This window comes from Gossypium hirsutum, chromosome D08, assembly GCF_007990345.1.
Source record: "Gossypium hirsutum isolate 1008001.06 chromosome D08, Gossypium_hirsutum_v2.1, whole genome shotgun sequence".
Taxonomy (NCBI): Eukaryota; Viridiplantae; Streptophyta; class Magnoliopsida; order Malvales; family Malvaceae; genus Gossypium; species Gossypium hirsutum.
The window spans coordinates 62,548,285-62,571,761 of NC_053444.1; the positions used below are offsets into that span (position 1 = coordinate 62,548,285).

At 32.8% G+C, this 23,477-nt stretch overlaps 4 protein-coding genes across 4 annotated transcripts; 3 read left to right on the forward strand and 1 right to left on the reverse strand.

Moving 5' to 3' along the window:
- Nucleotides 1-361: 361 nt before the first annotated feature.
- LOC107944919 (CLIP-associated protein) lies at nucleotides 362-11,065 on the forward strand. The gene is made up of 21 exons (XM_041098749.1): nucleotides 362-1,106; nucleotides 1,933-2,088; nucleotides 2,176-2,238; nucleotides 3,050-3,118; nucleotides 3,386-3,551; nucleotides 3,795-3,956; nucleotides 4,530-4,627; nucleotides 5,313-5,387; nucleotides 5,467-5,535; nucleotides 5,625-5,710; nucleotides 5,791-5,908; nucleotides 6,187-6,285; nucleotides 6,365-6,707; nucleotides 6,862-8,651; nucleotides 8,781-8,882; nucleotides 9,037-9,141; nucleotides 9,252-9,326; nucleotides 9,406-9,474; nucleotides 9,599-9,667; nucleotides 9,971-10,072; nucleotides 10,597-11,065. Exons 1-21 carry the CDS (start codon nucleotides 774-776, stop codon nucleotides 10,753-10,755), a joined length of 4,308 nt encoding a protein of 1,435 aa, XP_040954683.1. The 5' UTR covers nucleotides 362-773; the 3' UTR covers nucleotides 10,756-11,065.
- Nucleotides 11,066-14,848: 3,783 nt separating this feature from the next.
- LOC107942544 (two-component response regulator 24) lies at nucleotides 14,849-15,523 on the forward strand. Its single transcript, XM_016876236.2, has 2 exons — nucleotides 14,849-15,147; nucleotides 15,236-15,523. The coding sequence occupies exons 1-2, from the start codon at nucleotides 14,914-14,916 to the stop codon at nucleotides 15,404-15,406; spliced, it is 405 nt and encodes a 134-aa protein (XP_016731725.2). The 5' UTR covers nucleotides 14,849-14,913; the 3' UTR covers nucleotides 15,407-15,523.
- Nucleotides 15,524-18,757: 3,234 nt separating this feature from the next.
- On the forward strand, nucleotides 18,758-20,344 carry LOC107942553 (uncharacterized). Its single transcript, XM_016876251.2, has 3 exons — nucleotides 18,758-18,907; nucleotides 19,599-19,868; nucleotides 20,100-20,344. Exons 2-3 carry the CDS (start codon nucleotides 19,610-19,612, stop codon nucleotides 20,132-20,134), a joined length of 294 nt encoding a protein of 97 aa, XP_016731740.2. The 5' UTR covers nucleotides 18,758-18,907; nucleotides 19,599-19,609; the 3' UTR covers nucleotides 20,135-20,344.
- Nucleotides 20,345-20,625: 281 nt separating this feature from the next.
- Nucleotides 20,626-22,840, reverse strand: LOC121219937 (elongation factor 1-delta). The gene is made up of 8 exons (XM_041098750.1): nucleotides 22,677-22,840; nucleotides 21,978-22,072; nucleotides 21,772-21,888; nucleotides 21,600-21,687; nucleotides 21,390-21,513; nucleotides 21,196-21,309; nucleotides 20,948-21,109; nucleotides 20,626-20,809 (listed from the first exon to the last, which is right to left on the reverse strand). Coding segments are annotated over exons 2-8 (693 nt in total). The 5' UTR covers nucleotides 22,064-22,072; nucleotides 22,677-22,840; the 3' UTR covers nucleotides 20,626-20,807.
- Nucleotides 22,841-23,477: the final 637 nt, after the last annotated feature.

Below are 23,477 nucleotides of genomic sequence, written 5' to 3' on the forward strand. Positions count from 1 at the left end.
TGAGCTCGAGTTTTAGCATTTTTATCCGGGCTGAACTTAGCTAAAATTTTAGGCCCATTTTTCGGGTCAGATCTAGCAAATTAGCCTAAGATTTTAATTAGGCCCAACACAAATCCGACACAGCCCAATCCATGGACACCTCAATTAATGTCACATTAATACAAATTAACAATATTAATATAAAAATATCATGTAAATAATAAAATATAAATTCAAATACCAATTAAATAAGTATAAACACGTATTATCCTATTTAATAACTATGGAACAATTCGGATTTTGCGGTCCCGTTTGGACAGTAAACTTGGCGTTCTATTGAATAGCCGTATAACTGAAGTGAACAAAAAATAAATGCCGTCAAGAAAAATGAAAAAAGCCCACAGTGGCAATATTCGTAAATTAGCCCCAAAGGGGTGGTTAAATTCCTTAACCACTCTAACCACACACTCTCATCATCTTCTCCGTTGATAACAGCCTCTTTACTTTCTCTCCCTTTTTTTTTCCTGTTCCTCTGGTCTCTTTTCTTCCATAAACTTAAAAGAAGAAAAAATAATAAATAAAATAAAGCGGGAGTTCTCCGTCAAGTCTCCTTTCTTCAACCACGACAGTTTTCTCTCTATTTCATTTAATACTTTTTCTTTCTTTCTTGCTAAACACATTTTTACGTTTTCCATTTTATTATTATTATTATTTTTCGTTTTTGAGTTTCGAATTGTTGGATTGGTTGAGTAATTGTTTAGATCTGAGTACGATCGGTCCGGATCCGAGTCAAGATGGAGGAGGCATTGGAGCTGGCACGTGCCAAAGACACCAAGGTGCGAATGGCGGCGGTGGAACGGCTTTACCAACTCCTCGAAGGTACTAGAAAGAATCTCACTTCTTCGGAAGTCACTTCGATAGTTGACTGCTGCTTGGATCTCCTCAAGGACAACAACTTCAGAGTCTCCCAGGGTGCTCTCCAGGCACTTGCTTCCGCGGCCGTTCTATCCGGTGATCACTTGAAGTTGCACTTTAATGCGCTCGTTCCCGCGGTTGTTGAACGGTTAGGTGACGGCAAACAGACTGTTAGGGATGCTGCTAGACATTTACTGGTCACTCTCATGGAGGTAAAAGTTATTATTTATATTTGGATAAATATCAAAATTATATAAAAACTCTGATTCAATGTGCGGTGTTTAGATCAATTTTGATTTTGTGTGAATGAAAATTTGATTTTATTAAAAATTTTAAAATCATTAACAATATTATCAAATTAGCAACATTTTTAATCCAAATCTAAGTTTCATGTTTACATATGAATCATAATTCAAATTTGATTCAAGTTGCATGTGCATAATTGCATAAACAAAAGTTTATATTTCAAATTGCAAATTTGAAACAAAGTTAAAAGTCCTTATTTTGTTATTTGGGATCCAAGTTGCAATTGGCACATAACAATTCAGCATGCTGCGCAGTCCCGGTGCACACGCTGCTGGCTTTGCGCTAGCTTAATCTAGCCCTAGGTGTACACTGCAGTACTAACATCACCACCTGTGCCGCACAGTTGCAATCAGGAGACATCATGGCTGGCTCTGATGCCAATTGATAGAGGTCTTTGGGGAACCACACTCTAATAGCTAACTATCGAGGTTGGAGAACCTGCGTCCATTTACACCCCACTAGAATTGGCACATGACAAATTCTTTTTTTTCTTGACTTTGCTGAATTGACCCTATTCAAAAATGTGTGTTAGCGCTGATTTTGAATGGAAATATGCAATGTGCCGTTGGATGTAGTGTTTTATATAGGTTTAGTTGAATCAATGACATTGACAATGTTCCCTCTGGATGGAATTAATTTTCGGAGTAAACATGAGTGCCAGGTCAAGCTTTTGGAATGCTTTACTTTTTAACACTAAATGATGAATTAGTTTGATTTGTAATCTTTTTTCAGGTTTCTTCTCCAACTATTATCGTCGAAAGAGCTGGCTCTTATGCCTGGAGACACAAAAGTTGGAGAGTTCGGGAGGAGTTTGCCCGGACCGTGACATCAGCAATAAGTCTTTTTGCATCTACTGAACTTCCCCTTCAACGGGCTATTCTTCCACCTGTATGCTTTTTTACATTTCTGAAATATATTTTTTATTGTCTCATTTATCAAATGTGACAGATTAGCTGACCTTTATAAATTCATCAGATTTTGCAGATGTTAAGTGACCCAAATCTTGGTGTTCGTGAAGCTGCTATATTGTGCATTGAGGTCAGTTAAACTTCTCTTTTCCAGTGTTATCTTTTGAAGATATTGACAACTTTATGAGGACATGTTAATCTCTCCACGTAAGCATTTTACTTGCCTTTTTGAGGACAGGGAGAGTATAACGAGAAAATTAATAGGCACAAACATCAGGGATCTGAATCTGTTTATTACTAATGAAAACATAAAAAAAAAAAAAACTCATTGGTCAGCACTCCCTTTTATTGGAAAAAGATAACTAGAAACAATTTCTTGGCATCTTGCTGCGGCCTAGGATTAATATGTCTAAAACATGTTTATGTCATTTGACGGTTGTAGCTTGCGCATGCAATCCCGGCCTTGTGGTAGTTATACTTAGCATTTAAAGAAAGAAAATTTATCTCAATTTTAGATTGCTTGCCTTTCAAGTTTTAGATCCTCTTTTTTTTTTTTTCTTTAAGTTCTGTTGTAACCCTCATTTCCATGAATTCAGTAACTTACTAACTTTAATATTGGTTATTTGCTCCTTGGTTTAGTGTCAATGTACATTGCTTATCAAAATTTTCGTGCTTCTTTTGATGAATGTATGTCCTTAATAGTTTTGATCTTGTGTAAGAGTCATTCAGTAATCATTCATTGTGTTATTTATTCTTATATATTTCTGCTTTGAATTGTTTAACGGGTGTTGCAGGAGCTGAGTGCAGTATTCTTTGATAATATGTTCACTTGTGGCATGCTTTTTTCTGGAGAAATTGCTCTTAGATTGGTTTTATATATATATATATTAAGATTTTGTCATATCTGGTGGCAAACACTGATCAAATCATTTCTTTCCCAGGAAATGTATAGGCAGGCTGGTACCCAATTCCGTGATGAACTTCATCGCCATCAGCTTCCTGCATCTATGGTGAATAACTGAATATTTAATTTTTGAGTAATATATTCCATTTTCTATCTTCATGTTGAATTTTTTCATAGCTGCAGTTGAATAATATTCTCTCTTTCTCTCTCTTTTCTATCCCAACTTTGATCTACTTTTTACTTCCTCTGCTCCCTCCCATATGTATTATTATAAATGGTAGTTTGGATCATTCAATGCTGATCAAATTTCCTTATAGAAGAAAGTTATTGGTGTTATTACTTTTTCGTTTTACAAAATCGCATATAAATGCAGGTGAGAGATATCAATGCTAGACTAGAGAAAATTGAGCCACAAGTTAGATCTTCAGATGGAATTTTGGGTGGTTTTGGTTCTGGAGAGATGAAGCCTGCAATCCTTAACCCCAAGAAAAGCAGTCCAAGAGCCAAGAGTTCTTCGAGGGAGTCATCTCTTTTTGCAGGTTTGGATTTGTGTATTTCAAACTCTTTTTAGTTCTATTTTTTTAATTAGAATAGTTTTCATGATATGTTGACCTTTGCACACACTAAACTAGTTCCCAATATTGGCTTCTTCTCTTGACATTTATGGTTTAAATAAGTTCGATGTTTTCTACATTATATGTTTCTCAAATGTGGTGATTACATAATACCATGGTTCAAAGATCTAAATGTTACTGAAGTGTTTTGCGTTTGATTTTTTGCAGGTGAAAGTGATATCACAGAAAAACCCATAGATCCGATTAAAGTTTACTCAGAGAAGGAGCTGATAAGGGAATTTGAGAAAATTTCTTCTACTCTTGTGCCGGAAAAAGATTGGTCTGTACGCATTGCTGCCATGCAGAGGGTTGAAGGCCTTGTTTTTGGAGGTTTTTATCCTTATTCTCATTCTTCCACCAATCTTGTTCTTACACGTGTCTATACTGAAAGAATATAAGAGTTACTGTTATTGGATGAATAGTTAAGAAATGGTTCTTTCTTGTTGATTCTGCTGAAACAAAATTCTTGGTCTTAAAGAACTGACCAATGTCAACTGAGCTAGATATATAAATTCCTAGGTACATAAAGGGGTGTCAAGACCCAGGTAAATAAGTTTTTTGGGCTGTCCCTTCTCTTTAACCTATTTCCCCTTGGTTTTTACATATCCAAAGTTGTACTATTATATTCTTTATTTGCTATCAGAAATCCAATTTTATATGGCACGGGCATACTATATTACCCTGATTCTTCATTTTTTGAAGTACCTGTTTCCGATACATATTCAGATATAGTTATGGAGTATGATCCTCCCAATATGAGGAAAAACAGAAAATATTAAACACACGCATATTGGATATATATATATATCTGTCACAGACCCAATACATATCTGTCACATACCTATATAGCTTATGGGTTGAGACCTGATGGCTTTAACTATTAATACTACTATAAATATACAGGAGCTGCTGATTATCCATGTTTCCGGGGACTCTTAAAGCAGCTTGTTGGCCCACTAAGTACACAATTATCAGATAGAAGGTCAAGCATTGTGAAGCAGGTCTGTGCCATTTTTATTGTGTCTCCTAGTGCTGAGGTTATTTTATTTTAATATTTTAGGAGATTTTTTCCGGGTGTTTATAGGTTATTAATGTGGTTATGAATTAGTAGTGTTGATTCTAGCACCGAGAGTAAGGTGTTTTTTCCCTTCTAAATACTTGCTTTTTATTAAGTTCACTGGTGAAATTTGTTTAGAGTGGTTTAGTGAATTTTCAGACAGATTCAATCCCTGGGAATTTTGTTCTTTCCTTCCTTGATTTTGCCAGTATGGTTATTTGTTTAGAACATATCCATAAAGTAAAAAAATTGCTGAAGGTTCTTGATAGGGAACATGTCATGGACCCATTATTTTACCCGTCCTTTCCATATTGACACTATTGAAACTTCCAAGAACAGTGTTTCATCTATTCCACCCTGTAGAGGATGATATCAGCTGAAAACTTTTACTTGAGCAGAGGTCATAGTTACATGGTCTTTGTTGGTGAGATTCCATGTTTGTGCATAGTGTTTAAGCTTCTGCCTCTTAACACTTTTGAATGGAATTTAATATAGTGGCAGTCAGTAATCTTGAGAGAGTTAAAATATTACTGGTGGTTGAGTTGAAGACAATAGTTTATTTCCCTCTCCCATAAGTGCTTTTTTTGGCTTTGGACATATGGTTGTTTCTGAGCATGTTTCTTTTTCAGGCTTGCCATTTATTATCATTCTTATCGAAGGAGCTATTGGGAGATTTTGAGGCATGTGCTGAGATCTTCATTCCAGTAAGTTCAACTTTCTTGTGTAGTGTAACAACATTTTTATTCTTGTAAGCATTTCTTAATCTCATGTTATGATAATCAGGTCCTTTTCAAGTTGGTTGTGATTACTGTGCTTGTAATTGCAGAGTCTGCTGATAATTGCATAAAAACGGTAATGATTTATTTATCTCCCCTTCCCTTTTCTATCTTCCCTTTTGTTTTTGATTTTCTGTTTTTGATGTTATCTTTTCAATTTTGCAGATGTTGCGTAACTGCAAAGTTGCTCGTGTACTACCTCGCATAGCTGATTGTGCAAAGAACGACCGTAATGCTGTACTCCGTGCCAGGTATTCTAATGCCTCTTCTATTTAATGATAAAGTCCTTTATTTGTTATGCATCTACTCACTTTTTATCTCTTTGCTGCAGGTGCTGTGAATATGCATTGTTGATACTTGAACATTGGCCTGATGTGCCTGAAATACAGCGATCGGCTGATTTATATGAGGATCTGATTAGATGTTGTGTTGCTGATGCAATGAGTGAGGTATCTATGTTGGAAATTACTTCTATTCGTTAATGTTTGATGTACATAGTCCTGCATTCAGCCCTTCATGTGAAGGTCTGAGTTGATCCATTTTATAGGTTTCTCTCCTCGAAACATGATTGGTTCACGGCTGGCTGATGCTTCACTTGGCATCTTTTACTAATATAATTTTTTTCCTATATAGGGAGTCTGATAAGATGACTTTATGTAGCAATGTCAATTCAAAAGTTAATGTTATTTACCTTTTTCTACTTGTTTGAACCCATACTATTTAACAGGTAAGATCAACTGCTAGAATGTGCTATAGAATGTTCAACAAAACTTGGCCAGATCGTTCTCGTCGCTTGTTCTCCTCCTTTGATCCTGCCATTCAAAGGGTATATATTCTCTATTTGATGGATAGTTGGAATAATTCCATTCCTAGATCGTGGTTTCAAAATCTGGCTTTTTGTACAGATAATTAATGAAGAAGATGGAGGGATGCATAGGCGGCATGCTTCTCCTTCTCTCCGTGACAGGAATGTACAGATGTCATTTACCACTCAAACTTCTTCTACTTCAAATATACCTGGATATGGAACATCTGCTATAGTTGCAATGGACAGAACTTCCAGTTTATCTTCAGGGACGTCCTTTTCTTCTGGGATGAGTTTATCCCAGTCAAAGCCCCTTGGTAAAGGTGCTGAGCGTACTCTGGAGAGTGTATTGCATGCAAGCAAACAGAAAGTCAGTGCCATCGAAAGTATGCTTAGAGGTCTGGACATTTCCGAAAAACAGAGGTCAACAAGTTTGGATCTAGGTATTGAATGGAATTTCCATTTTACTTGGTTTGAACTAGAATTCCTATTTTAGATGAGGTTGTCAAATGATGCAGTGATAGTTGCCTTAAATGATATGGAAATTGATTAAAATTGTGAGCGGCTAAATTTCTCTTTTATTGCCCACTAGTGCAGGAGTTGAGCCTCCATCATCTCGTGATCCACCATTCCCTGCTGTTGTTCCAGCTTCTCACAGTCTCACAAGCTCTTTAGGACTAGAATCAAGTACCTCTGGTGTCGGTAAGGGTAGTAACCGTAACAGTGGTCTGATCATGTCTGACATCATTTCTCAAATTCAAGCTTCCAAAGACTCGGGCAAGTTATCATATAGAAGTAGTGTGGCAACAGAGTCTCTGCCAACTTTCTCATCATACTCGGCCAAGAGGGCATCTGAAAGACAAGATCGTGGTTCCTTTGAAGAGAATAGTGACATCAGGGAGGCCAGGCGGCTTACAAATCCACATATTGAAAGGCAATATTTGGAAATGCCATACAGAGATGTAAGCTCTAGGGATTCACATAACAATTACATTCCTAACTTCCAAAGGCCGCTTTTAAGAAAGCATGTAGCTGGGCGTATGTCTGCTGGAAGGAGAAGAAGTTTTGATGATAACCAGCTGTCACTTGGAGAGATGTCAAATTATGTTGAAGGTCCAGCTTCTCTCAATGATGCCTTAAGTGAGGGACTTAGTCCTAGTTCTGATTGGTCTGCAAGGGTTGCTGCTTTTTCTTATCTCCGGTCTTTGTTGAAGCAAGGCCCAAGAGGTATTCAGGAAGTGGTTCAAACTTTTGAGAAGGTAATGAAACTGTTTTTCCAGCACTTGGATGACCCCCACCATAAAGTTGCACAGGCTGCCCTTTCAACTCTTGCAGATATTATTCCATCATGCCGAAAGCCCTTTGAGAGTTACATGGAAAGGATCTTACCCCATGTTTTCTCACGCTTAATTGATCCCAAGGAGTTGGTTAGGCAACCTTGCTCAACGACATTGGAAATAGTAAGTAAGACTTATAGCATAGATTCTCTCTTACCTGCTTTGCTGCGTTCACTGGATGAACAGCGGTCGCCAAAGGCAAAATTGGCTGTTATTGAGTTTGCCATTAGTTCCTTCAACAAGCATGCTGTGAATCCTGAAGGTTCTGGTAACATTGGCATCCTGAAGTTATGGCTTGCTAAGTTGACGCCATTGGCCCATGATAAAAATACTAAGCTTAAGGATGCAGCTATTACTTGCATCATATCTGTATACACGCATTTCGATCCAACCGCTGTTCTGAATTTTATTCTTAGTTTATCAGTTGAAGAACAAAATTCCTTGAGACGGGCACTTAAGCAGTACACACCTCGTATTGAGGTGGATCTAATAAACTTTTTGCAAAACAAGAAAGAGAGACAGCGCTCTAAGTCATCCTATGATCCCTATGATGTTGTAGGAACATCATCTGAAGAAGGATATATTGGTGTGCCCAAGAAGAGTGCTTTCCTTGGGAGGTATTCTTCCGGTTCCATTGATAGTGAAGGAGGTAGGAAATGGGGTACCACCCAGGAATCAACCCTGATCACTGGCAGTATTGGCCAGGCAACATCTGATGAAACTCGGGAGAACTTATATCAGAACTTTGAGACCAGTCCAAATGCAGATGTTCTTCTTTCTAAAACTAATGAATCATCTTATATGGTTTATTCCATGGGTCAGAACTTGGGATCTCGAAACTTGGAAAGTAATTTTAACTTGGAAGGTGTATCTACTCCACAACTGGAAATTAATGGTCTGAGTAGATCCGACTCATTAGGGGCTATTGGTGGGGTTGCTCATAATTATGAGACTTCATCAGGTTTAGATCTTAATCACCTTAAACCAGCAGCTGTAAAGATTAACTCCATGCCAGATGCTGGGCCTAGCATTCCTCAAATTCTTCACATGGTGAGTTTAGTATTTATCCTGCCTTTTTTTGGTGATGATAATTGTTTTTCCAATTGAGCATTTGTAGGAAATAGATTGTTGGGTTTCAAGAACTTCCACTTAATAAATGCTTTCTTCTATTTTTCCTAGATCTGCAATGGGAATGATGAGAGCCCTACCGCAAGTAAGCGCAGTGCACTTGAGCAATTAACTGAAATTTCTGCGGCTAATGATCCCTCGATTTGGAACAAGGTGTATATATATATTTATACATGTTCTATGCAAGTTTGACTGAGATTTGTTTCCTTCTGTTGAAAGCTTCTTAACCTTGCAGTACTTTTTACGAAAAAGAGTGTCCTCTAAGCCTCTATGTCAAAAAATGTAATATTTAATTGTATTTATGCAGTACTTCAATCAGATTTTGACAGCTATACTTGAAGTTTTAGATGATTCTGATTCTTCAATCAGAGAACTTGCTCTGTCATTGATAGTTGAAATGCTTAAAAACCAGGTTTGCTCATAGTTAGTTTTAGACGTTGTATGGGTTTTCTTTTCTCTCATAAGCTAGTGTGCTTGTTCCATCTTTCTTTCTTTTTATTTTTTGTTTTGTCATGATTCCAGAAAGATGCTATGGAAGATTCTGTTGAAATAGTAATTGAGAAGCTGCTTCATGTAACAAAGGATATTGTTCCAAAAGTAATTTACTTTCCTCAAAGTTGCCCTTGAAAATATTCTTGCTCCTCTTTCCCCTCTCAATTGTCTGCTCCATGTTCAGGTTTCAAATGAAGCTGAGCACTGCTTGAACACTGTGCTGTCTCAGTATGATCCATTCAGATGTTTAAGTGTATGTGCTCCTCCTATGGATGTCTGATTTGTTTTCCCAACTAGAGAAAGTCCGTTTTGTCCTTTTTCCCTTCTAGTTTCAGGTTATTATAAGTACTGATGTTGTCAAATGACTGGGGTTGCAGGTCATTGTACCTTTATTAGTTACTGAAGATGAGAAGACTCTAGTTATTTGCATAAATTGTTTAACGAAGGTATTTATTCTGAATCTTAGTTGAAGTTAACATTTTAATTGAATTTCCCCTATAGTTTTCTGGCCAAGATTCTTCATACGGGAATCAAAGTCACGTGCATATATATATATATTTGAGTGATTGCAAAATAATCAGGGCATATGATTGTGACCATTGTTTCCCTGTTTATATGCAAGATGTCCTCAGTTTGGATTAGACTGTTGTTTACTTCCTTCGACTGTTACATTGTTCCTACAAGTAACTTTTGTCAGGTAATGTTAAGTGTTGTCTACGTATTTCTAAGCTCTTTGCTTTTCTTTACAGCTTGTGGGCCGGCTATCACAGGAGGAACTAATGGCTCAACTGCCCTCATTTTTGCCTTCTCTTTTTGAAGCTTTCGGAAACCAGAGTGCGGATGTCCGGAAGGTAATATTTATGTTTTTGCATGTTTGTTGTTCTTGCTTTATAAATTTGTTCTTATGGGGTTGGGTGTCATCAGTTGAGTGAAGGGAGAGAATTTATCATCTGGTAGAAAGAATATTTTTGTGCCTTCTGCATTAGCATTTCTGAACTAAAGGATTGAATTTTCTTATGTTTCTGAACTAAAAGATTGAATTTTCCTATATTACTCGGACTCAAGTGTGTCTAGTACCTATAGTTGACACCAGTATGATTATTGTCTTTTTAAGATTTTCCATGTATATGGAGGATTCCTGGAGGGTCATATTCTCGTACCAAAGCCTATAGCAAAATTTCCTTTAGAACTCTGACCAAAAAGAGCGTTACATTGAAAAAATAGTAGAGGAATCCGTTTGTTTTTGTCTCTCCCTAGAACCAAATGACCTCTCCAACTGTTTCAAAATCTTCCTAGCATATTTTATTTTCCTTTACTCTCTCTAAATCTTATCAAGTTCGGTTGTCTCATTGCATTATTTTTTTTGATTATGCAGACGGTGGTTTTCTGTTTGGTGGATATTTATATAATGCTTGGGAAAGCATTTTTACCACACTTGGAGGGACTTAACAGCACACAGTTGCGGTTAGTTACAATCTATGCTAATCGGATTTCACAGGCCAGGACTGGTACCCCTATAGATGCTAACCAATGATAGCTGGTTCATTTGGAACGGGATGTCGGGTTTCAGAAACGTTTACTTAATTCATTGTTGTGTATTTTGTATATTGTGTGAATACATTTCAATGATGATTTCATGTTCTTTTAATTAAATATATACTCATCTTTTTTTTTTTGGTTTGCTGCGTTTGGCAAAAGAGTGTTTTTGGTGAGTAATCAGATAGTGAAATTGCACGAACTATTGTGCCCATTTTGTAATCACCATTTTCTTTAACATTGTTCTATATTTGATGAAAAGAAATATTGTTTTGGAGAAATATAAATTCAGGTTGGGTCCTTTTTTAGTTGGGTTTGGCTTCATATATAATGATGTTCATGTAATAACGTCAATGAAATTTTGACTATGTTTGTTGGTGTTGGTTGAGGTGAGGATGTTTCAGAGTTTTACAAAGTGTATCTAAAATATACCTAATAATGCCGATAGGGTTTTTAGAATTCGATCGGTAGTTTGATAGTTTGTCTGTTAAAATTAAATAAATTATTAAAAAAATCTTAACATATTAAAAAATATTAAAATTTTGGTTCAATTAGTTTTTTTTGTTCGGTTCAATTTTGATTTTTCATTCGATACTTTGATTGATTTTTGATTCAATTGGTCCGATTTGGTTCAAATGATTTTTCTCTTGAAGGTTGAGGTTTAGGATATTTTGCATTTATGTTTGAATTTTCAATTTATATTTTATTTTGGTTTCATGTCACATAATGTGTAATATTTTCTAAATTTATTCTGATTTAAATTTGGATATATTTTAAAATTATTATTCTGTTCATTACTAGTGGAAACTTTTAATTCTGATTTATATTACATGTGTTTTTTTTTTAATTTTTTTAATACTCCTTAAGGACTGTGGAGTTTTTTTAACTTCATTGATGATGAACTAAATAAACTTCCATAATTACGTTATCAAATAATTAGTTTTAATGGTAATTATATAAATGTATTACTTGTAATTAGCTACATGCTTTAGCTACATATTTACTTGACATTGTTTACTAACATTTATTTTATGCGATTTTTATTAGTGATCGTGAGGGTATTAATATTTTCTTCACATATAATTATATTTTTAAATTGGAATATTTATCTTACAGGTTAAATATTTTAATAAATTTTAATTGATTTTAAAGTTTATTAAAATAACAATAATCATGATATTACAATGAATGATGGGCCCATAAATATATGAAGATACAACATTTTATTTTATTTTTAAATTGTTTTACAACGTCTAATATTCAATATACTCTTCAACATCATCACTTTTTAAATATAAGAAAACTTATTTAAACAATAGATTATATCCACATTAGGAACATATTTGTATTAAATATTTATTTTTTATTTGAAGAATATGAATTATGATCACTCATTGTATAAAAAGAATCATAAGGGAGTATATTCAAAGAATTATACTAACAAAATGATCTTTTAATAGCTTGAACTAGACGAGTTTCATTAATGATCGGAGAAATGACTTATTTCTTTGAAAGAAGTTCTCATAACGTAACCTGTTAAAACTGTTAGATTTTCAATAAGTTGGTATTGTTCCTAATTGAGGTTTTATCTTTCAGTCCTGTAAAAATTCAAGTGCTTTAAGAGGCTACCCGAGGCGACAGATTCAACAAAGTAGGAGAGTCTTGTCTAGCCGCAAGGTTATCTACCAAGCAAATGCAAACATTTGCACTATATATTGAAGGCACAAGCTCAAATCCTACCAAGCACAAATCTTGACATTTTTTTAATAAATTATCATATATCACGTATAATTCATCCCAACAGGATGCTCCCACTGTATTGAACCTGCTGTATTAAGCAAATAGCATAGCTGTTCACAAGTGACCTAAACACAGCAACAGGAGCTCAAGTCCTGTGAAATACAAATGTCGTACACATTGCAGAACACTTCAAAATTCACAACCGAGTTAACTCAAATGCACAATGAACATAAATCCCCTAATTAAAGGCCATTGATGTAGTTGTTAAATGTCACCAGCTTTGGGATGTTTGTGTTGAATGTTGTCGGCTGTCATTATGGTAAAATATGAGTAAATCATAAAGACATAAATAAAGATTGTCCTCACTAAATGCCTTTTATCGTTATTACTGTTTCTGTTTTATATGCTTTATCTTTATCTAAATCCTTGTTTTCTACTTATTTAATCAAATCACTTTAATAACTACAAATATAATCTAATTTTTAATTTCCTACAATTTGGTTGGTCTTATATAAACCGTGGCTTAATTACTACCATGTTTAATTAATTAATTAATTTTATACAAATGCAAAAATTGAAATAAAAGAAGAGAAAATAGCAAATATATATATAACATCAAATTAAATATACTATGAATTCTATTCAGAGTTTAAAAAAAGATTGTACCAAGTTGTGATGCCGTGGCATCTATATCCCTTTCTCTTCCTCCAGTTTTATACAATCCCCTTCTCTCTGAGTTTTTTTTTTGGGTGAATTGCATTAGATCAAAGAGCAAATCGACCATTCTATTAAAAATTGATCCTGTACGTTAATATGAGATATACGTGGCACATCACATGTCATTGTTTGGCTATTCTTTCAACCACGCAAATTTTCAACAGTACAAATAGATAAAAATTTTAACAAAAAGAACTGATTTACTCTTTAATCTAATACATATAGACTGTTTTGCCCATTTTTTAAACAAAAAGAATAAAATAAAATTGAACTTTTAATACAGGGACCTTCATTATACTTTTACCTCAAATATTATTATTATTAAACTATTTTATGAATGTAAAGAAACATTATTGGATGAGATGGCTCACAATATCATATGCACCATTTGATAGGAACAAAAAGGAAAATCCCGTAGTACAGTTTCAATAAAATTGTGCATCTGATTCGCTTATCTAAGCAATATATATATATTTGAGTGTTCATCACCTCAATTCGATTCATTAAACTCTAATAAGCAAAGACTTTTACTGCAGATTTTTTTATTTAATTTTCTTGAAAACATTCCTCTCCAGTTATAGAAAAAAAATCCCATTTATTAGATTTTAAACCAAGAATCGACCATTGGAACCAAAATCTATAATATATATACATATATCATTGTTCAGCTCTTGAGCAAAGCTCAATAATTTAAACCAAGAATCGACCATTGGAACCAAAATCATTATTCCCTTTGACCAGCTAAGTTCAATCTTTTTTCTGAACATATGTCGGGATTAGGGGTGAAATAAGAAAATTATTTTAGGGTCCAAATGAATAAAACTTTTAGAGTGTGAAAATACAATTTTATTATTATCTTAATTTATAAAATTTTAAAAATTGAAGGGATTATTTAAGCACTCTTTTATTTTTGGAACTTTAATCACAAATGTCGAACATGAATATTTAAAAAAAATAAAAATCCGGGTAATATCTGTTGTATGAGATGCAGATATATCTTAATGAACTCATCTCCTTGGCATATTCTCCAGGGAAGTTGATGCCATAATTTTCAAAAAGAAGTAAAATTGTAGTTTTTGAACCAACAGGATATCATATTCTGAGGTGAAATACAAGAATTTTATGGGAATGGGCTTTTTCTTTTTCCTTTTTGGATAGTATTATATATGGTATAATTCTGTTTCCAATCCAAATACTATTTGGATTTTTACAATTTAGTCCCTCCTACTTTTATTTTTAGGTATTTCATCATTGTACTTGTCTTCAAAATTCAAAAGTTTAATTTTGAAAAAGAAAACACATTTAGTAGATGTTAGTCAACAGTGTTATTGATTGAATTTTAACTTTTAAATCAGACAAGTGGAGGGATTAAATTAAAAAGGTTGGAATGGTATAGTGACTGAGTGCAAAATTAGACCTATATATATATATGTTATTCTTTGATTTAGTGAACATGGTCAAAGTTTGTTCTCACCCAGGACACTTCCAGTCTAATCAATTTTACTAATTATTGACAAAATTTTGACCGAACAATTATTTGTTTTGTTTTTGTTTTTTTTTTATGTTCACACAAAAAAATTCACTAATTATTCACTAATGTAGTTTAATATTTGTCTATTTCTTTGAGTTTCATAGTCCTACAAATTATGAAACTCAAAACTCACCAAAAAAAAAAAACACACCTCAAATTGTAGCTTAGATGGCTCAAAGCAAACATGGTGGGAGAAAATTAGGGCAATCCAACAAGATGACGGCACTCGTCGTGGACGACAACATGATCAACCGAACGATTCATCATCGACTTTTGGAGAATCTGGGGGTCGAAAATGAAGTTGTCAGCAACGGGAAAGAAGCCGTCGATATCCACTATTCCGGGAAGATGTTCGACCTTATTTTGATGGACATGGATATGCCTATCATGAATGGCATTGAGGTACAAAATCTTATTTTCTTCATATATATATACACATATATAAATGTTTTGGTTGATTGAAACTCGGCTTCCATCCGGAATGTGTTAGGCTACGAAGAAACTTCGTGAAATGGGAATTCGGAGCGTGATTGCGGGCGTATCGTCACGAGCAATGGAAGAAGAAATACGAGAATTTATGGAAGCTGGTTTAGATGATTACCAAGAGAAGCCATTGACAATGTCTAAGCTTGTTTCTATTATCCATAAGATCAACGGGTAGCAAACACTCCATAGCTTTTGGTTTTGTTGTATCATCAAAGAAACTAACCCATAGTTGTTTCTATCGTAACCAAAGTTAATTATATATCTGCAAAGTCTTTTTTGACTGTTAAATTACAAGCAACATGAAATTATTAGAAAAATCGACCTGAAATTAAAATTTTAATCTATTAAATTGAATTTGAAGTTATTTTTTTATCATAATAAATCAACAATTTATCCATTCAACTCAAGTTGAATTTCAATCTAATCTCGATGAATCTAAAATGATTTTAACCTGAATTTAAAGTGATCGTAACTTATAATAACATGATTTGATAAATTCAAGTTTTAAATTTGAATCTAAGATTATCAAAAATTTAAAATGATTTCAACTGCAAATTTACCCAAACTCGAAATTTTGTGTAACAAAAGAATTTTATGTTTAGTACATCCAGGCAGCAAAATCCATGAATATTAGAACTTGGTGGAAAACTCCATTGGTAAACATCCAATTGAGAAAGATGAAGTCACATACATATAAAAATATATTGGTGACTCACATGATGTTTTTTCATTATGAAATTAACCTTCCTACTATGCATAAGAGTTGTCTTTATATTTTAATTTTTTATATTTTTGCAATTTTAGTACTAACTAAACGATAATTGTAATTCATTAAGTTTTATTTTAAAATAGGATGCAGTAAACATATTATTATATGTGAATATCATGTTAGCTTATTAATGTTTATATATTACTGATAAAATTTTCAATCAATAGATATTTAATGGGTATCGTTTATGTTAAGATTGAAATTTAAAATTTTTAAAATAGGATAGGCATTAAAAATGATCCAATTGGAGAATATTGACTAAAACTATAACTTTACACATAGTGCAAAACTAATAGCAAAATTGAACCAAACATATTTAAATGCTACTGTTTAGATCGGGGTAAAATTACAGAATTCGAAAAATATAAATTGAAATTGATCAATTTAAAAAGTAGAGAAATCCATAACTTAAGCATAGTATAAAGATTAATAGCAAAAATTATCCTTGATTCAAAGTTGGAATGTTAATTCAAACTAATATTTAAAATCTAAATTACATTCTTAGACCTGGGTCAAGCTTGGACAAAATTTTTTTTGTTCTTGAATTAGTCTATCGGCTTGAATTTAAATTAAATATTTTTATTAAAATTAATTATATAAATTTTAATATAAATTTATATGTTTTATTATTTTATTATTTTTTAAACAATTATACAAGCTTTTTTGAGAAAGTCAATCTCTAGTTGAATTAGGACCTAAACTCAATCTGAAAGTTTTTTAAATCAAAACCAAAATATGATTCGATCCATGAACACTTCCAATACCAATTCTCGTTTAAAACAAAACACAATAAACTTAAATTTAAGTATCTTAAATGTGCACACTATAAATTATGTGAGATTTTGATGCATATTCTATTTTGGTTTAAGTTTCATAACATGTAAATTTTATTTAAAATTTTGTAAAATGGATATAGAAAATATAAAAAAATATTATTTAAATTTATTATATTTTAAATTAAAATATATATTAATTATTAATCTTGTGTTTTTAAAAGATTAATTTTAATAATAATTATTTGGATTTGTATTATTTATAACTATGATTTTAGATGTAACTATGCTTGTAACTTGACAATCATAAACATTAATGAATTTACATTTTGATCACTCAATTTCATAAAGTTGTAAAATGTTTATTGAATTATTTAAAAAATTTTCATTTAAGTCACTGGACTATTAAAGGTTTTTTTTTTTTTTTAAGTCTAGTTAGCGATCCCCAAACGAAAATTCGATAATTGGTACGGTAGATCAATACCCTTGGATGAGTAGAAGAACATACCTTAGATCCAAGTCCATCTGATGGTTAGTGTCGAAGATCGAATAAGAAAATTGTTTGGATTTTGGTTCATAGATTCGTGATGTTCAAAGCTATTTCATGAAAAGAAATAGAATTGTATAGTAGAGAAGGTCATATAATAACAAATTTAACAACTCAGTGACTTAAATGGAAACTTTTAGATAGTTCAATAACAATTTTGTAACTTTTAAAATTGAATAATCAAAACGTAAATTTACTAATAATTTAACATTCAGTGTAATTTACCCTTATTTTACTTTACCGACAAACTCGAAATGCATGCATGCATCTACAATTTAACCAAATTTTCTTCGTAAAATCAAACAAATTCCTCTCTTTTTCAATATTTAGAAAAAATGCAAAATGTTGAAAGATTCCTCTCGTAGTCGTAGACCCCTAAAATTAATATAATCATTCTTAGTCTACTTAAGGAATGAGAAAAAATAAAATACATGGGTATATTAGATTTATATTTAATAATAATATAATAAAATATAAAATTATATTAATATTTATATTATTAAGAAATTTAAATAAAAATTATTTTAAAAAATCATTTCATTTAAATTTAGATTGAGTTAAATGGCTCGAAAAAAAATCTTTATTTAAACTTGGTTCAAATTTATTAGGGGTATTTAGATTTAAATATTAGTTTGAATTAACATTCTAGCTTAGATTAACATTCCGACCCGATGTCAAATTTTATTATTAATATTTATACTATGTGTAAGTATGGATTTAATTATTATACTTCTTTGAATTGGTCAATTTTAATTTGTCGTTTTCGAATTTTGTAATTTTAAATTTGGCTTAAACGGTTGCAATTAAATCTGGTTGGTTAAATTCGACTAGTAGTCTTGTATTATATGTAAAGTTATAGATTTAGTTTATGTTTTTCCAATTGGATTATTCTTAGTCCCTATACTTTTCAAATTTTAGATTTTCAATTTTAACACAAATATAATCGTTAGATCCAGTGATGTTTGAACCAGATTGGGTCGCCTAGTTGGAGTACCGATCCAGATAATGGTAGCGGACTAGTTGAACTGCGGACCGGTACAATCCAATTGAACCGGCTAAAAGCTGGTTGAACTGATAGTTGAATAAGTTTTTTATTTTTATTTTTTTATGAATTTTTAATTTTCTTCATCGAACTAATCGAACTGGTCAAACAAGCGAACTGGTGGCCTGATTAGTTCGACCACTAATCCATTTCTAAAAATATTAGTTAAATCCATTACTTAATTTTTTTTAATAATATATAGAAATAACAAAGTAACATGACATTACACATATGATAAATATACATCAAATTTTGCAAATATCACAACTTAGCTTAATGAGTTTAATAGCAATCGCTAGGTCAAAACTATAATTTTAAAATACAAAATGTATAGGAACTAAATATAAACAAAAAGAAGGTACAAAGACTAAATTCACAACTTATGAATAGTACAAGGGCTAATAACAGAATTTAACCTAACTAGAAAAAAAAAACCCTAAACCCCCAATCCCATCTCCCTCTGCATTTCTCCCCCAAGTATCAATCTTTCGAATCTCTCTCGACGCTAAGCTACCAATCTTTGCTCCCATCGATCTCTGGCAAAGGTAATTCCTCTGATTCTTATCCAACCTTCTTCTTTTTTTTAATATTACTTTTACTTAGATTTTTTTCTAATTTAAGACCTTAGAAACTTCAGATTTTGGGTCGCATCTATCTGCTAGTTTCACTTAACAAATCCTCGATTTCGTTTTGGGATGATAAAAACTATTTTTTTTTGATGATTTTCCTTGACTAATTTTATGAAATGTTTTACATAAGTTGCTTGGTTTTATTCTTAGCGTTAATTGTATTAGTTGATGACTTTGTTAAGACCTGTATTAGATTGTTGTTGTTTTTTTTTTTTTACTTTATAATTCAAATTTGAAGCTCATAAATTTATTCAGACACTAGATTCATAGGATTAAGGTTTCAGTTTATTGATGTGAAACATGGGGTGTTGTCTTCTTTGGATGCTGTTGAAAAACATAACACATCTTCGAAATTTTGTTTCCTGTATGTAAAAGAGTGCTTAAAGATTCCTCTTGAAGCCGTTGTCGTGCAAGAACCATGCTGCTAAAGAACCGATACGTGGTCGGAATTCATGGCACTGAAGAGTGCAACATGGTTCGAATAGAGGTTCTGAGAGAGGGTGTGTGGTTTCTTCAGCGGCATCTAAAAAATGATAATATTTCTTTTGCATTAGCAGCACGATATGCTCACATAGTTTATTATTTGTGTGGTTTCCCCTTTTAACAGGTTAGTCTTTAATGGGAACCGAAGCGACAAAGGACCCGTTGAAAGGGGTAGATTGGAAAGCAATCGGTAGTGAGTTGCAGAAAGATCCGAGCGCTGGCGGTAAATCGGTTGTAAAGAAACGACTTCCAAAGAAGATTAGGCAAATCCCGGATTGTTATTTCCTTCCTCGAATGTCAACTCCTTCTACACTTGCCTTTTACGGAGCGTGTATTGCTGGTGGGATTGGCGCCGGGATGTTACTCGAGGTCTGGATAAACAAGAAAATTAAAGGTATATATATCCGACTTTTCTTGTTTGAACTTTTTGTTATTATCATAACATGTTTAAATGCTTATTTGTTTGTTTTAATTATAACCGGAAAAAGGTCACCCAGAACTGAGAACTAGTGAATAGAAATGAAACATCTGATTCTTGGTTTGCATCAACATACATATATATGTATATATATCTTCCATTTTAGGCAAAGCTTATTGCTAAATGCACCTTTTCTTTTTTTGACAGAGGATGGAGGTGTGGTATGGGAGTTTGGCAAGTAGTGCTTCACATCATCAAACGACGTCGTTCTCATCTGAGTTTCAAATGGGAGTCATCTTGGTAGTGTTCATCTCTGAAAGCATAGGATTCTTCTGGGTTCACTTTTTGGGCAAAATTTGATCAATCCGTTCCATTTTTTTAACTTTTGAAATCGAAATTGTATTAAATAAAAATTAATATCTGAAATCAATGATTGCGATTTGGTTCGACGATATATTTTTTCACAATAATTATAATACATGTTCTACAGTAAATTAAATAATTAAATTAATGTCATAATTATAATAATTGTAATAAATTTATAATAAATAATGAGTGTATTACATTTTTAAAAGAGATGGATAAGCCAATAAGTAATTAGGTATAATGATAGGATATATTGTACTCCCAAAGAGAAAAATAAATTTGAACTTTAAAGACAATATTGTTGGAAGAAATAACTTAAACCCAAAGACGTAAACGGATATGCATAATATTGAAAAAGAGTAAAAAATTATGAATAATTGTTTCTTTTATAAATAAGATAATAAAAGCCAGCACAATAATTTGAGTTCTAGCAAAACAAAAAACAATAACCAACACAATAAATTAAAGTTCTAGCAGAACAAGAAAACATGAAAATCTTAAATTTGAAGGACTCCTCAAGAAACTACTATTGCAGCATCCCAAAATAGTTTCTGCAAAAAGAAAAAGAAAAAGGGTAAGTAATAGGCTAGGATGAAAGTGCCAACAATCTGATGTAAGTATATAATATATAATACTAGAACCCAGGTGTAAATGCAATCGAAAACATATCAAAATCTGGGATAACTTACATATTTTGTTAAATGCAACAATATCACAGCTCTGAACGTATTCATTAATTGGTTCCACTGTAAGATGTTCCTCAATCAGAGTATCAACCGACACTAAATCATCCACAATTGTCATCATAATTTGCAATTTCTTGATTCCGTAACCAACAGGCACAAGCTTAGCTGCAACATGAAATGAAATCCAATGTCAGTTGATGAATAAATTCTATGGCATACAATTTATAAACAATATTAGATTAAGCACTTACAAGCTCCCCAAAGTAGTCCTTCCATTTGAACACTTCTTACTGCTTCTTCAAGCTTTTTCATGTCTGTCTCATCGTCCCATGGCTTAATATCCAATAATACCGAGGACTTTCCGGCTGAGACCGAAGAAGAATAAAATCCCAAGTTAAAATAGTCAACTACGAACATAACAAAAACAAGTTTAAAGGCGGCTCACATTCTTTCTTCTTGGAAGAGGCCTTAACTGCAGCTGCACGTTCTTCAGCTGCCTTCTTTTCCTCCTCAGTCTCTTCACCAAACAAGTCTACATCATCATCGTCGTCATCTTCAGCAGCTGCAGCCTGCACTTGCATAAGCAACTTGAGAATCAGCAAGCAAACCAATTGATTAACTAAATTAGAACATATAAGCACCCGGATTAACTTGCCTTTGAATCTGCAGTTGGAGGAGTGGCCACAGCCTCAGCGGGAGCAAATCCCTCAACAGTCACACCACAGCCTTCTTCAGAAACACCTCTAAATCAAGCATTACATTTCTATTAACCATCCAAATCCCACATAATAAACTTATAAATAATCACAAATAAAAGTAGAACTTACGAGATCCTCAAAAGGGCATCGATGTGTTTGTACCATCGAGAAACATTCAGATAGCTAGACGATGGGGCCCCAGATAGAGCTGTGTAGACGGTGATATCATCCTTTGAAGCTTGGTATCTGCAAAAACAAACAAATAAACAAAAACCCTAAACCGAACAAGATCAAACCTAACCACTGTAGAACATTTCATAAAAGTAAAAAATTACCCAGAGATGTAACTGCGAGTGAGGAGATACTCATCGAGCTTCTTCAAGCCGGCAGCAGAACCCAAGTCGTTGAATGTAACCGCCATTTCCTGTTACTGAAATTAAAATGAAATCAAAGAGAAGAGAAGAAATCAGATTATGAACTACTGTTTTTAAAAACTATAATAATGGATTCGATACTAAGGTTGTAATCAAGCCAATACTGACAAGCTCAAGACCGACTCAAAATTCAGAGCTCCATCTTTAAGCTTGAGGCTCGAGTTCAAGATGTAATGGAGCTGCTCGAACTCGATTAAAAATAAATTAGATTTTTGTAACATATTTTACATATCTATATTAAAACTGAATGGAAAAATATAAATTCATCTTCCAACAAAACACAGATTAACGCATGGATTTGACAACGCATGATAAAGTAGTGTTATTTTTCTTTTATATTTATTGCATATAGATTACTTTCTAAAATTATGGAGAAGCAAAGAAGATTCGATGAAGTGTTGCAGACAGGATAGTTTACTGCTAACATTAGTAATAAAGAAAGAAACTCGATCCTATGTTGATTCCAGTAAAAGTAAATCAGAAAATCAAAAATATTAATGAGGTTTAAATTGACAAATCATAACAGTTTTCCTCTAAAGAAAAACTAGAAGAACAGACACTAAAAAAAACAGAATGGAGAAACAAAGAGTGGGAGCTTACAAGGATAGGAGCTGGAGGAAGAACGAGAGTTTGGAACCTGGAAAGGCAAGAGAAGGAGAAGAGAAGCAGATGAGCGGCGCTGCTGATAGGATTTGGGTGAGGGAAGGAGTAGGTTTAATAGTTTATAGGGGTTTGGGTTTGGAATATTTATGTGTTTCACCCCCTAAAACTAAAGTCTTCCTCTAATACTCCGGAAAGTGAATATTTTGGTAAAAAGACCTCTCCAATCTTTCTCAATTTCAAAATTGAACAAATTAATCCCTTTCAATTTTAAAAGTAAGCAATTAAGGACAATTAATCACATCAATAATGTTTTCCATCAATTGTATACAATTTTGATTGATATAATAATAAATTTAGCTTTTCATGTTGATATATTTAGTCATTTCGGCCTTAGCTCTAAAAAATTCAATAAATTTAACCTCAACATTCACACATTTGCACAAATGTTACAAGATAAATTTGTTAAGTTGAGACCAAATTGACAAAATATGTAAACTTTAAAGACTAAATTTATTATTATATCAACTAAAATTATGTACATTTGGTGGAAAATATCATTAGTTGGACTAAATTGCTTTAATTTTTTTAAGAGAAACTAAATTACTCAATTTCAAAATTAAAAAAAATCGGAGATCTCCCAATATTTTCTGTTGATGGCTCTTGAATTTTTAAAACTTCTTTAAATACCATACTTTCTTTTAAGTAGGGTAAATTTACATTTAATCCCTCTTGATTTTGTACCCTTTAAAAAATTATAATTTGATAAAATAAATTTAGTGATACATTTGGTAAATAAAT